We start from the raw sequence: 15,470 nt of genomic DNA on the forward strand, positions 1-15,470 counted from the left end.
TTTCCCGGGAAATCGGTAACCAAGGACGCTGGTTGCCATAACGACCGGAATGGAAGGCGATTGACTCGTCCCATCTGGCCTATAGTAGGCTGTGACCGAAGCCTTCCTTGCAGTTCATCAGTCACAATCAAATCTAAAAGTTAAATATTACTCAAACGCAGCCTTTTTCTATAATCACACAGCAGGATTTTTTTACCTCTCATTTTCCACCCAATCTCCCAGAGGCTGTGGGTAGCCTCAAGACCCTATTATTATTATTATTTTCCTAAGGCACTTGGCTTGCCCAGGGTCACAGAGCTAGGAAGTGTTAAGTGTCTGAGATCAGAACTGAACTCAGGTCCTCCTGACTTCAGGGCTGGTGCTTTATCCACTACACCAGTTGGCTGCCCCCAATTATTATTTTAAAACTCATCTGATTGCCAATTTTTCTTCCCCACCCCAGAACCAGTAAGGAACTACCTAATGAAGTTCCTGTAGTTTTCATTTCCACATCAGTCTATAAAAAAATGAAATAAATTTAAATATGGCCTATTATGTTCCGAGTACTTTATAAACATCTCATTTGATATCCTTATCACAACTCTGCCAAGTAAGTGCTATTCTTATTCCTATTTTCCAAGGGAGGAAACTGAGGCAAAAAGTTTAAATGTCTTGCACAGGTCAGGTCTTCCCGACTACAGGTCTCTCTATTCACTGTGCGGGCTAGCTGACACTGTTCACAAGGAAAACCCAGTAATGAATCGAGGACTGTTTATATGTAATTTGTAGTAAAAAAAAAAAAAAAACCCCACAAAAACAAAACCTTAATTCATTACCCAGCTCATTCCCACAATGGAATGAAAGTGTACCTTATGATGTTCAGTTGTGTCCTACTCTCCTTTTTTCACAAAGGCACTGGAACAGTTGGCTATTTCCTTCTTCAGATTATTTACAGATGCAGAAACTGAGGCAAGCAGGGTAAAATGACTTGTCCAGGGTCACCCAGCCAATAAGTATTTGAGGCCAGACTCGAACTTGGGAAGATGCCCCACTCTGGGCACTGTTGGCACCCCCTAGAAGTCCTGTGCCTTATGCATTTACGTGAACATTATTATGCACCCTTTTTAAAAGCAGGCTTACCCAATCAAGTGTAAATTCTGAAGTCTGAAGATCTACAAAATATTGCTATGTAGCTTCTTTTTTCCTATTCTCTTTCCCCAGTCTCTGTTGTCTGCTGAGATTCTCTGCAGGAAAAATATCTCTGCCTGAAAAATGTCTTCATTCGGAGCCGCCCCTAATCTATTTAGGGGGCGCTCTGTCCTTCACACCTCCCTCTCTCTTTTTTCCTCCTTATCCTCACATCCCTTCCTTCTCTATAGTTCCTTTTGTCAGCCATTCTTCCCCAAAGTCCTTGATAACATTGGAAAGTAGCCATTATTCAATGAATACGGCATCAAAAAGACAGTCCCTGTTCTTGAGGGAGTTAAAAAATCTAATATGGGAAAAATAAAATATATACATATTTCCATATTATGCAATAGGACATGGTAGTTGTAAAAAGAGATACTAGTGGCACAGTGGACAGATGAGACATTTGGAGTAAGAAAGAGGTAAGTTCAAATCTAGTTTTGGACATTTTCTAGCTGTATGACTTTAGGCAAGTCAAACTGTCTGCCTCAGTTTCCTCAACTATATCAGATGGGGATAACACATCCCAGTATTGTTGTGAGGATTAAATGAGATAATATTTGTGAAAGCATTCAGCACAATGCCTAGAATATAGTAGGCACTGAATAAAAGTCTTTTCTTCTTTACTATACATGTGATGATAATTCCATGGAAGGAAAACCTTAAATCTGGGGAATCAGAAAAAGATAATGAAAAGAATCAGGAGGTAGATAGGATTTCAATAGAGATGAAGGTCAAGGGAGCATTCTGGGATAAGGAATGTTGTGAGCTAATTCTTTCTGAAAAAAGTTTACTCCTTAGTTTGGTATTCAAAGCCCACCATAACATCAACCTATATTTTGTGGCCTATTTCCAACTTCCTTTTGCCCATAATTTATATTTGAAATTGCTTTGTTTATACTTTCCATATTCTGTTATTTGACAATATATTCATTTGTCAATTGGTTCATAAGAAGACTATAATGTTTTGATCCATTTACATAAAAGTTGATAAAAGATATTCAAATAAATTATAAAATAAATTTAAATGTTAGAGGGACATTTTTTTTAAGCACTGAAAACTTAATGGGATCCTTTAAATAGCCTATCTGACTCAGGATATGGTTGAATTATTTCTTATGATTTTAAATTTCTTATTTCATTTGAAATTTAGAGACTTTTATATCTTGGACCTTTCAATTAAGATGAAATGGTTTCCTTTCTATTTCAATCAGCACTTGAGGAGATTTGTCTTCTATTACTGAGTCTTAATATTTCATACACATCAAAAGTTTCATTTGTTCCAATTTTATTTGACCACTTCTTATATGCAAGTCACAGTGCTAATTATTGTGGATTTATTTACATCAAGTTTGAAGACCAGCTGTCTTCTTTGTAGGCTGCAAAGATTTCATCTTTCAAATCTGATTTAATGATTGAGGAACCATATGATTTAGAGTTTTCTTTTTATTCACACTACAAGCTAGGCAAATCCACCTAGGCTTTACTTATTGTAAGCAATTAATTCTGAATATTTAGTTATCTCTTATGTCTATAAGATAATTCACAAATTAATGCTGCTGTTTGAAGAGGACCTAAGAAAGATAAAGTACACAGATGAATGGATTTTAGTCACAGGGCTGGGATTATTCAGCATTTGCCCTCTAGAAAGTTCAAATTTGAGTATTTCTTGAAACTTTATTATCCCACTGAGGACCAGATTTGGGAAGGGAGTTTCTAAGATACTTTTCTATGGTAGGCTAAGAGTCACAAAATTAACTTTTTATTCAGTTCCTAGTTATTTTCTTTAAAGTAAAATAACAGATTAAGAACTGAGACTCTTGGTTATTTTATGGGGCAGTTTTCTATTTTGTAATACACTTTTACTGTAATGATTTAAAGTTGTGCATTCAATGTTTGTCAATTCAAAAGAAATGAAGAGATCTTCTTACAGAGATATAATCTATGTTTGTTTTATATTTTTGTTGATTAGTTATGGACTAAACACTACAAGGTGCCAGATTCTTAAAGTACAGAAGGACACAATGGTTGCTATAGTTATGTCCAAACACACTGCTTTTTTTAGTTAATCTGTTCTTGATATCTAGTTAGTGCATTGATATATATATATATATATGTATATATACTTCAGCAACTTTATCATGACTAATAAAGTCATAGTTTCAAAATAAAAGTGTTGGTTTATTTTCCTTACATGATACTGTTTTTTCAAAAATATGATTTCTCTAATTTTTATCACGAGCAAAATTTGTTCATGTAAATTTTATTATTGTGTAGGTAAACAATATACTAACAAATTTACAAACAGCCAATTAAATTAATTAAAGATCATGATGACAATGGTGAAGACTAAATAGTGACTTTTACTTAGTTGCCAACATTCCTTAAGGTTTAAGAAGGTCATTTCCCTATGCCTGAAATATCAGTACTTTTTTATTATTTTTTTTCTTTTAAAGATTTGTTGTTTGGTGAAAATGTGGTATTGGTAGTAAAGTCACTATGTTATAGGACAGGAATCCATTCTGGGAGACCAGAATTGTAGTATAATTAAAGAGAAAGTGGAAGAAAATTAGATTTATTTGGGAAAAGTGGAAATAATGATGGAGTTTGGGAGTCTAAGGAGTTTACTCAAATTCCATCTCTACTATTTAATTACACATAGGAAGTTGGGCAAGTCATTTTATCTGTCTAGATTTCAGTTTCTGAGGCCTGTGATTTGAGAAGGTTGAAATGGGATATATTAAATAAAGATGTGACAAGAGTAGACCTATGATTTGGTAAAACAACACTTTGACAGCTGAATGAGGATACACTGCAGTAGAAAGATTTGAGCCAGGGAAATCAATTGGAAAGCTATTTTTCAATAATATAGGCCATAAGTGAATAAACAGAAGAGACATAGAAGGAAGATGCTAGAAAAGTAGAAATGACCAGATTTAGCATGAATTTAGCATGGATATATGAGTTTAATGAGAATGAGGGGAAAGATACCTTAAGAACAGCTGAGTTTGGAATGGAGAGATCCTTTAGGAATAACTGAAACCAGTGAGGTGGCTGCTAGGGTAAGAATACGAACATTGAAAGCCTGACTGAGGGGGAAGATGGTGGCACCATTGGCAGGAATAGGGATGTTTGAAAAAGAGAAAAACTTGCAGGGGTTGGGTAATTATTTCTGTTTTGAACATAGTTTTGAGATGTTTATGAGAGACATCCAGGATAAGATTTTCAAGGCAACTGGTAAAGTGAACTGAAGAGAACAGACTATAGATATTTCCATAGCTCCACATCTATATATTTTTATCTATCTATCTATCTATCTAGAAATCATTAGCATAGAAATGAAAACTTAATCCTGCTGAGCTCCTGCGGGTTGGGGGGGGGGGGAAGAGAAGGACCCTTTTTTGTATCCCTAGTGTGTGTGGAATATAATAGGTGCTTACTAAATATTGATTAATGATATCACCAAGATAATATAAAGGGCCTGTAGAAAAGGGAACAGGGCAGAACCTTGACAATTCACTTAGTGGTACAAGTGTATAAAATCCTGGATCTCAGATACTAACTGTGCAGTTCTGGTCAAGTCACAACTTCTTTCTGCCTTACTTTTCTCAACTATAAAATGGGAATATCAATAGCCCCCTTCTCCAAGGTTGATTTTTGTTATGAAATATTAGGTAATATTTGTAAAACTTAGTACAGTGCTTGGCATAAAGTAATAAATGCTTATTTACCTTCCATTACTGGACATGAATGAAGAACAAATAAAAGTGATTGGAGGAGGGGTAGTCAGACAAGAGGAGAACTAGGAGAGATCAATCTCCAAAACCTAGGGAGGAAAGAGAACTCTAGGAAGGAAAAAACAACTAAGCATAAAATGCTTTAGACAGGTCAAAAATGATGAGGATTGAGTAAAGGCTACTGGATGGTGCAATTAAGAGATCACTGGTAATTTTGGAGAGAAAATAATTAGGATAGAATAATTAGGACAGAAGTCATATTGCAGAGAATTTAGAGAGTGGGAAAAAAAAGAAGTGGATGAAATATCTACACTTTCTCAAGGACTTTAAGAAGGAAAGGAGATTTTTTTTTAAGAATGGAAAACACAGATTCTAGGCAACAAGGAAGGATCTATTAGAGAAAGATAAGGATCTGTTGGTGAAGACCAATGGGATGGGAACAAGCATACATTTTGAGAAGTTAGTTCTGGCAAAGAGAAGGGCCACTACTCCATCTAAGACTAGAGTGAAGGATCTTGTAGAGGAAGATAAACTCAGGTAGAACTACTACCTTCATCAAATATAAAACTTTCCTTTTGGTATTTAAAGCTCTTCGTCACTGGGCTACTTCCTTCTTTTCATTTCACCACTCTTTATGAATTCTGATCCAATTTCATTGCCTCTGTAATAAGATATTCAATCTCTAGCTCTTGTTCCCTCCCTATCTGTACTGCTCTAGTTCCTCACTCTCACCACCTGGCTTCCTTCAAGAAATAACTCAAACTCCACTTTCTTTACATGTCTTTTCCTGGTCCCCAAGCTGCTAGTTGCCTTCTCTTCTGAGATTATCTTCAATCAATCGACCCATATTTATTAAGCACTTACTGTATGACAGAATCACTTCTCATCATGGAGGAGGGGCTTGTGTAGCTCAAAACACTATGAACTGTGCCATGCAGATTTACCCAAGATGGATAGGTCATAGTGGGGAGTTCTGGCAAAAGGTGGCTCCAGTATCTCTGCTAAGAAAACCCTGGTGGAGGAAGGACTACTTTCCTCTTTCTTTCTAATCTCCAACACTTACTGACACAAAGTAAGCAAATGTTTTTTGACCAACTACATTGTATCATCCATATGTACCTAGTTATTTACCTATTTACCTCCCCAGTCAGAATATGATTAGAATATACTTTCCCCTTTCTAGCTAATCTCCATCATTTACTGGTTTATACTGTAAGTATACCAAGGACTTGGGCTGATCCCGAGGTCCTCCAGAAAACTAGCCCAAACATTACAATACCCCTCCCCAAGGGGTATACAAAATATCCCTCCAACACAACTAACCCACATAACAAATAATATTTTTTAAAGACAAAAAGAAAAAAAAATCACAACTAAACAAATGCATTGAAAAGATTCTGAAAACATGTACAATGTGCATCACTTTCCACCTCCATGAAGGGGTAAGTTGAGGATATCCCCATATGTCTTGATTTGAGTCATGTTTGATCTTTAGAATTTTGCTACATTCACTTTTGACTTTTATGTGTTTCTTTTCTTTCTATTTATGTTGTTATAGTTACTATGTATATTGTTTTCTTGGCCCAGCTTACTTACTTGTATCAATTTATGTGGACCTTTTCATGCTTCTGTGTATTCATTACACTTATTTTTTTTATAGCACAGGTAATATTACATTACATTCATGTATTACAATTCATTTAGCCATTCCCCAATCAATGAGCACCAATTTTGTTTTCAGTTCTTTGCTATCACAAAAATTTTGGTGTGTAATGGTTATTTCTTCTCATCAATGGCTTCTTTGGCATAAAAGCTCAGTATAGAGTTTTTGGTTCAGAGGGCATAAATATACAAACAAAACCAATGCAGCTAAAATTAGAAGAAAAGTAAGAAACTGAGGAATTTTTTTTACAGCAAGTTTTTTCTGATAAAAGTCTTACTTCTCAAGTTTATAGGAAATTGAGTCAGATTTACAAGAATAAGAACAATTTCCCAATTGATAAATAGTATGAATAGGCAGTTTTCAGAGGAAGAAATCAAAGCTGTGAATACTTGTATGAAAAAATGCTCTAAATCATTAATAATTAGAGAAATAAAAATTAAGTCATCTCTGAGGTACCACTTAATACTCAAATTAGATTGGCCAAGATGCAAGAAAAAGAAAGTGACACATATTGGGGGAGATATGCATATCCTTTGACCCAGCAATACCATGACTAAATCTGTGCACCAAAGAGATAAAAGAAAACTAAAAAAGACCCACATATGCAAGAATATTTACAGCAGCTCTTCACCAGAAACTGAAGGAATACTATACTCATTGAAAAGTTAGTCTTATCCACATAAGGAACTGATGGACTCAGAATGCAGATTTTACCACTTTCTTTTTCTTCTCTCTCTTTTGGGAACATAATTAATGTGAAAATGTGTTTTGGATGACTTTGTAGGACATTGTAATTCTTGCCTTTTCAGTGGGTGAGAGAGGGCTTGGAAGTAGAGAATTTGAAACTGAAAATAAAAATAAAAATGATTTTTAAAGATAGAAAAATAAAATTAGATTCAGGGGAAAAACAAGAGTTTGGACATTGTAGTCTCTTTAATTGAATAATTCCAAATTGCTTTCTAAAATGATTGTAACCATTTCACAGCTCTAACAACAATATATTAGTATGCTTATAATTTTACAACTTCAAAATTGACTTGCCATGTTTTGGTCATTGTTGCCAGTTTGCAAGGTGGAACTTGAAGGTTGTTTTGATTTGCATTATTTGGTTTGTATTAATAATGATGTGGAACATTTGTTCATATGATTATAAATGCTTTGCATTTGTAATGCTTCTTTTGAGAACTATTTGTTCATATTATCTCTATTCATATCTACATCATTAATGCACTTGCCAAAATAATCTTCCTAAAGCACAAATAATCATGTCATTTCCCTGCTCAAAACTGTCAGAAGTTCCCTATTACCTATCTTTAGGATAAATGATAAATTCCTTAGCTTAACTTATAAGGTTATTTACAATCCATCTGTAGCCTACCTTTCTAGTTTTAATTTCACTTAACCTATTCTGCCAAACTAGACTATGTGCCAGTTTTCTTTGAACTCTTAACCAGCATCTGCCATATTTACATGCACTTTTTGAAAGTTATTTCTGATTAGTGGGAAAACATTCTCTCCTTATTTCTGCCATTTGAAATCTTCTCTCTCTTCAGACTGAACATCTTTGCTACCCATCTTAGGAGAAGGTAATGGTACCATTTAAAAATCTTTGTCTGCCAAGTGCCCATAGGGCCTTTGCAATATAGTAGTTATTTCTTAATTTGGCTTTCTTTAAATCTCAACTAAAATCCAATTTTTTGCAAACCTCTTTAATTTTAGTGACTCCCCTAAGTTAATAATATATTATTTGTCCTATATATGGTTTGCTTTCTATATATTTATTTATGTACTGTTTCCCCCATTGGATTGTAAACTCCTTGATGGCAGGGATTTTGATTCTCTTTGTATCTCCAGTGCTTAGCACAGTGCTTGGAATATAAATAAATATCAATAAATGTTCTTTGATTGATTTTGAACAATGATAAGAAGGCGAGATCAGTCAAGGAAACAGAAATAAGTAGGAAAATTGGGATAACATAGTGTCTTGATCTATAATAAGGAAGAGGAGAAGGATCAGTATAATTAAATATTAATTATTACAGCATGGCCAGGGCAAAAGGTAATCCAGAAAAGACTTTTATATTTGATAATTAAGAGGACATTGATGACTTTCATTGAAGAGCAATTTAGTTAGATTGGTATGAGTAACAATTAATACTGCAAAGGGTTAAGGAGAGAGTGAATTTAAGAAAACAGAGGAGGTGATTACAAGCTACTACATAGAAGAAATCTCACTTGAGAGATAAAGGAAATAAAATGATTTTTTGAAGAATAGTACAATTGAAAGAACCTGACAAGGAAGCATATGAGGGAGAAAAACCTGTGAGTTCAGTTATCTCACAATTCTTCATTGTGGGCTTTGATATCATCAGCTCATGCTGGACCATTTTTGTACTACATGAAATCCAAGCTACCTGAAAATTATCTTAGTCTTCAAATATTTATAAGATTTCTCATCTTAATGAGAAATCTTTATAGTCATAAGACTAAATATAATGTATTATATAATTGTAAGATTACAGATGAGCTGAGATTCCATAATGCTTTGAAGAGCTATATGTTCTCAATATTTCCTCCCACTTATTTTATGTCCTTGTACTTCTTTTGTGTCTTGTATATTTATTCATCTTAAAATTTTCAATAAATGAAAAATATAATACAATAACTACAATCAGGAGAGGCTTGATCTCAGTGGTTATACCAACCTGTACTCAGAACTGATCTGGGAAGAGATTATGAAGAATATCTGATTTCAGGAACTATTTCAATGTGATGAGGTCTAGAAGATTGGGCTTGGGTGGGGGTTTGGGAGTAGGTGGGATAGACATATAGTGCTTCAGGATCAGGGGATGCTAGTATGTCTGTCTTTACCTCTTTACTAGAAAGGTCTTCAAATGAAGGAATCCTTTTCTCTGATTCTCCTATTTCTCCAAGAATAGATTTAGTGACCTAAACCTGTGAATTTCATTGATAACAGGAAAAAAAACAAGAAAACTTCCTTTACCAATATATGTTGGTATAATCTCTGGAAATTATAGTCTTGGGAAATTGTCTATAGCACTTAGGAGTTAAATGACTTGTCCAGTCACACAGCCAATATGTGTCAGAAGTACTTGAATACATCTCTTTTTGGCTTGAGGACAGTTATCTTCCCACTGTACCACAATGCCTTTCATTTTGTCAAACTGGTAATTTTTTTTCCTCTGGGTTCATTCTTTTTTCTTACTTGTTTTTATTTTCATCCTCTATTTGCTTCCATTTTCTTTACTCCATCCCCTCCTCCCCCCTTACTTACATCTTAAGTATTTTTGGAATCTAAGATCTACACAAGACTCTTGAGGAAGATTCTCTTTTTTCTTCCTCACAATTGTCTCTATATTTTCAGGATTTAGTTCCTGAGAAAGTTATGTGCTCTTAGGCTAGCCTTACCTGTAGAATTGTATTCTTTGATATCCTACCTATTCTTTCTCTAAATCCTTTGAAATCTGTCCTTCTGAGGGGGGAAATGAATTTCAACTGATATCTGTATTGCTCTCTTATTTTTTAATTTTCATTTTCATCAATTTCTGGTGGCTGTTAGGCTAATTAATTTTAGAATTACAGCATCATAGAACATCAGAGTTATTTTTTTGGGGGGGATTTTTGATTGTATTTCTCTATATGAGTCACAGTCTCTGGGAATTGTTTGATTCGCTCAGGTTGTTGTGGGTTGTACCACTTTCTTTGTGCTGCACCTTAAAAAGAAGTTTCATTGCATTGTCAAACTTTTTACTTTCCCCCTGCCCCACTGCTACTGTACAATCCACAGAGACTTGAGACCTAAGAATAGACTTGGGAAATAGGCGCATTTTGGGCATTGGCAAGTCCCTCCCTATGCCAAGGTTGACTGACCATTTCCCATCTTAGTCCTGTGGACTACAGCTAGGAAGAGCTAGGCCAGTTGTAGAGCAGTATGAGCTTCTATATCACAAGTTTCTGAGGCCCAAGTGCCAGACATGGAGAGGCAATGGGAATTGCAGTAACAGTGAAGCCTTGTAGCTGTATGTGCTTTCAAACATATGATGTCTTAGGAAATTGATAGTATATAGCTAAGTAGTGGGTGTCCCTTAAACCCGGCTTCCTGGATAAATCAGGAATGATTTTCTGAATAAGTTTGACTTCCTGGAGAACTTGGGCCCATGGAGGAGACATTATTCCAGAAAGTAAGACGTAATCATTCATCCTCTATTAGATATTAATGGGTATTTCAAGTAGATATCCCTTCCATTCACTCAATGAGGTTGTTAATAGGAATCCTGACTTTTTCTACAGGGATATATTCTCAGAGTCCTAAGCAAACAATCCTTGTAATTTCCTTAAGTTGATCAAGGAATTTCTTTGTTTTATCTTCTTCACAAATCTATGACATGCTAACATAAGGTTGGCATTTGCTAATTAGCTAATTGCTAAGAGATGCTGATATAACCTTTGCAGGCTCCAAGCTTCCATATGCTAATAGACCTATATAAGTTCAGTGAAATAGGGTCCTCCCTCCAAATGTAAATTGTAGTCTACCCTTGCCTGTCTACACAGTACAACTTGATTCAAGTTCTCCCCTAAACCAGGCACATGCTTCTGGCTTCCCTCATCACTCTTCTCTTCACATTTGTGGATGACAGTCGACGTGCTAGGCTATCCACTGGTTGTGCTTTGCTATGTGAATGGCTTTTTTTTTTCTCCTTTATTCCTATGTCTGATAAGACATATGACTTCTATATAACTTGTTGTAAAGTGTTGCTACCTGCTCATACTTGTCATGTACTTCTCCATTGTCCCTTGGATTACCTTTATTTTTCTGAAGATGGAATACTATTGTATTATCCATACTCTGTGTATAATACCATCATTTTTGCTTATAGCTTTTCCCCAGAGTTCCTAGTGATTTCTGTGATTTTAATTCTTTTTCTTTTCCTTTTCCAGTGATTTTTAGGTTTTAGTGTGATCTTAAAATAAAATACAAACCTATATCTTTCCTTATTGCTTTCTCCTTGCTGTTTCTCTAATCTACTTCTTTCTTCTTCTTACTTCTTATCACTATCATTTCTGATCAACCCTCTTTTTCCAATTTTTTACTCTTTTCCATTTTGAGTGTGCAAGAATGCACAAAGGATCTGTGTCCATGGATGAAACTCCTGATCTAAGGATGTCATAAGACAAATTTGCTTGTGATCTATGTCCAGAAATATATCTCAATTTTCTCTGTCCATCATGTCTCTGTTAGGAGAGAAATAATATGCTTTATAATTGGTCCTCTGAAATCATAGTTGGTCATTGTTTTACTAATTTCACAAATCTCTCAAAGAATAGCAATCTATTGCTGTTATTGGTGAAGGTAAAAGTGTGTCCAAGTTTATACTGGCAGCATATGAAAAAATGTGAACTAGCAAAACATAATTTGAAGATTGATTTGATTGTATTTGTGAAAGAATACTCCACTTTGCAAAAGGATTTTCTGCAAGGCAAAATAATGTTTTGATCATGTATACTTATTGTGTATCTAAGTTATATTTTAATATATTTAACATCTACTGGTCATCCTGCCATTTAGGGGAGGGGGTGGGGGGGGGTAAGAGGTGAAAAATTGGAACAAGAGGTTTGGCAATTGTTAATGCTGTAAAGTTACCCATGTATATATCCTGTAAATAAAAGGCTATTAAATAAATTAAAAAAAAAAATGGATTTTCTGCAAGGTTCCAGTAGCTAAGAAGCTACCCTTGAAAGCACTTAAATAGGATTCCATTTATATACATTTATTTGGTGTACAACTTTTTCAGAAACACATCTGTTGTGTAAAATGAGATTTTTATCTGACCTGGAATGATTTTCAAAGTGGAGAACTATACTTATCGTTGATGCTTGGCTTTGCAGATGAATTCATGTGATCAGAACTTGAATTGTTGCTGTGAAATAATTGAAATGAATTCCAGAATACAGGGGCAGCTCTTCACAATCCTCAGTCTAACAGCACAAGAAGGTGAGCAAAAGTTCTATCTTGTACATATACAGCATACATCTACTCTCTTTTCTTCTCTTCCATAATTTCCAAATATTAGATGAAAATGCATGTCCATGGCTGTTGTCTCTTATGTCTTGACTTGTTTATTCTTCCAGGTGGACATTATGCTGGTGTGGAAACAATCAAATCTCGACTTCTGCCCTGGCTAGGGACTTGTTTCTCCAATTCTTCTATAGCAAAACCCATCGAAAACAATATAAACCTTTTGCAGGTAGTAGTAAAATTTTAGATGACTCCCAATTTTTTTGCCGTTTTCAGAAATTTATTGAGTACTTATTTTTAGTGAAATGTTCTAATAGGTTCTGTCAAAGGTTAGCAATAATGCTTGCCATCATGCGTAGTAAGTACTTAGTAAATATTTATTGAATTGATTGTAATATATAGTTTTCATTCTCAGGTGAGTTATAATCTATTTGACCAACAAGATATATACAAATATTTCTACAAAGTCTTATACACGAAGTACCAAATGTGTTATAGAATTTCAGAGGCTAACAGTAGGGTGAATGAAGAAGACTTTGTACATTTATTCTTTTTTAAAATAGTATTTTATTTTTCCAAATACTTGCAAAGATAAAGTTTTCAACATTCACTTTTGCAAAATTGCAAGTAATCTGATATAGGTTAAACATGTCCATTTCTTCTAAACATATTCCCATTCTCATCATGCTGCACAAGAAAAATCAAAAGGGGAAGAGAAAGCATGAGAAAAGGGAGAAAAGCAAAGCAAATAAACAATGGCAACAACAATAAAAAGGTGAAAATATTATGCTTTGAATCCACATTCGATTTCCATAGTTCTCTTTCATGGCACTTTCCTTTATAAGTCTATTGGAATTGCCTTGAAAATCACCTCATTGTTGAAAAGAGCCAAGTCCAATGCTTTGCACTTTTGAGAAAGAAAAAGAAAATTTATTGAAGATCCCCCAGTATATAAAGGCATTTTCCTTTCAGTGACTCAGGAAAGCAGTTCCATTGTATTTAATACCTTACTGTTAATATAATAGTGAGATAATTCAAGTTTTTGCACAGTTATAGAACAGGCTGACAAGAGAGAGGCAGTGTGGTTGTACTGTGGACAAGAGGACTGTAATTAGTGTTTGGAAATCTGGTTTTGAATCCTGACTCTGACCACCTATTATTTAACAATGGGCAAACCTCTTAATTTCTCTGATTCTATTTCCTTACCTACTTTATAGGATTGAATGAAGAAGGTATTTGTAAACTTCTCAAAGCATATTATAAAAGGGAGCTGTGATAATGGTAATGATTATGATGAGATTTTAGCTATGTTTTTGAGTTTTGGAAAGTAAAACTTTGGTACTTTTTATTTTTCTAAATGGTATAGACTTATAAAAATATTGCTTTATGTATTATTTTCTGAAGATATTTATAGAGTTTCCAACAGTTTTTGGATTTATTTTTCATTGAAGGAGTCACTTGAAAAGGACAGACAGCTGCGAGAACTTTCTGCTTCTCGGGAACGGGAGATACAACAGTTAGATTCGGAATTGAATTCAACTCGTGTTCAACTCAGCATGGTTCAACAAGAGTAAGAGGAAAATGCATTGTCTTTTTCTAAGAGAAAATAATTTTTTTCATTCAATTACATTAAAAATTTTGCTTTTAACCTTAAAATGGACATTTTGATCCATAATTATATGTGTCCTGGAACCTCTGTAGATAAATAAGAAGATTAAGGTGTTTGAGAGATAATGACTTTGAGGTTTAGACTTACCCAATATTTCTTAAAATGTGATGATCCCAAACACTATATAGGATACCTATAAGGAGTATTTATTCTCTATCTGGAATACTATTTTCCACAGGATTTTTAGCCATCTCTGGTTAAAATGGGGTGGGATAAAGACTATCTTTTGAGATTCAAAAGCAGTTAGGATTGAAAAATTACAAACATAACTGAAGGGTAGGGATGAGAGAGCAGGAAGGAATTGAAAAGAGGACAGAAAGGTAAGGCATCATGATGTATTTTTCTAGCCGCTTTGGCCAATTTGAGAACAATGATGTCAAGTCCCTGAAAAAAGTAAAAATTTAAAAAAGCGTATAGTTTTTTTTTTAAAAATCATATAAGAAAAATTACTAGATAGCATCAACCAAAATTTATTAAATACTTGTAAAGTACTATAGAAAGATGAAAAGGAAATAACAGCTAGATCTTAGCCTTAAAGAGTTTATAATTTAATGGGAATGAGGAGACATATATATGAAATATATAAAAATTATAATAAAATATGTATAAGCCTTCCTTTCTACTATAAAATCTCTTATTTATAATGATAAGAACATGGAATACTTTTAAACCAGTTATAATTTGTGATAAAAGAGGACATGGTACTCTGATAAAGGTTTTAAAAACATATATTAGAATATTATTTGAAAAACCAAATTTTAGAAGAATTTTACAAAAAATAACTTCTCCCTTAAAAGATTGGTTCACCTGTGTTGCAAAGTATTTCTGCAAGCTTGACTCTGTCAGTGAGTGATAGGTCCACAGGGAATTAACCAATTAATTAAGCAGGCCAGCAAATACTTATTAAAGGCCTATTATGTACTAGGTATTGTAGTACATACCATGAAGATTTAAATTAGAAGGAAGATCAGAAAGTACAAACCATCTTTGGAGCAATGTGGAAGGGAGAGGAAGAATGGAGCACAGGACCTAATTTTAGGATCCTGGGGTTACTAGATCTGATATCAGCATGAGGTGTTTATGAAGAGGAGACAGTCTCTCATCCTCAAGGGCTGAATCAACTGAAATAATTTTTCAAGGAGAATTTACTTCAGATATTCCAAAGTAGAGAGTAGAGAAACGGGTTGAAGCAAGAGA

At 34.4% G+C, this 15,470-nt stretch overlaps 1 protein-coding gene across 19 annotated transcripts in view; it reads left to right on the top strand.

Moving 5' to 3' along the window:
• Positions 1 to 15,470, top strand: part of SPATA18 (spermatogenesis associated 18) — a 79,750-nt gene that overhangs the window by 1,059 nt on the left and 63,221 nt on the right. For 18 of the 19 annotated variants that reach the window (XR_004230399.1, XR_004230395.1, XR_004230401.1 and 15 more), the window contains exons 2-4: positions 12,475 to 12,580; positions 12,718 to 12,836; positions 14,056 to 14,174. Coding sequence is in view for 4 of the 19 variants with exons in the window: in XM_031943827.1 (XP_031799687.1) it covers positions 12,475 to 12,580; positions 12,718 to 12,836; positions 14,056 to 14,174 (344 nt within the window). In the remaining 15 variants the exon portion in view is untranslated. The remainder of the gene's footprint in view (positions 1 to 12,474; positions 12,581 to 12,717; positions 12,837 to 14,055; positions 14,175 to 15,470) is intronic. The other variant, XM_031943826.1, reaches the window with a different exon arrangement.

Source organism: Sarcophilus harrisii, chromosome 6 (genome assembly GCF_902635505.1).
Source record: "Sarcophilus harrisii chromosome 6, mSarHar1.11, whole genome shotgun sequence".
NCBI lineage: Eukaryota > Metazoa > Chordata > Mammalia > Dasyuromorphia > Dasyuridae > Sarcophilus > Sarcophilus harrisii.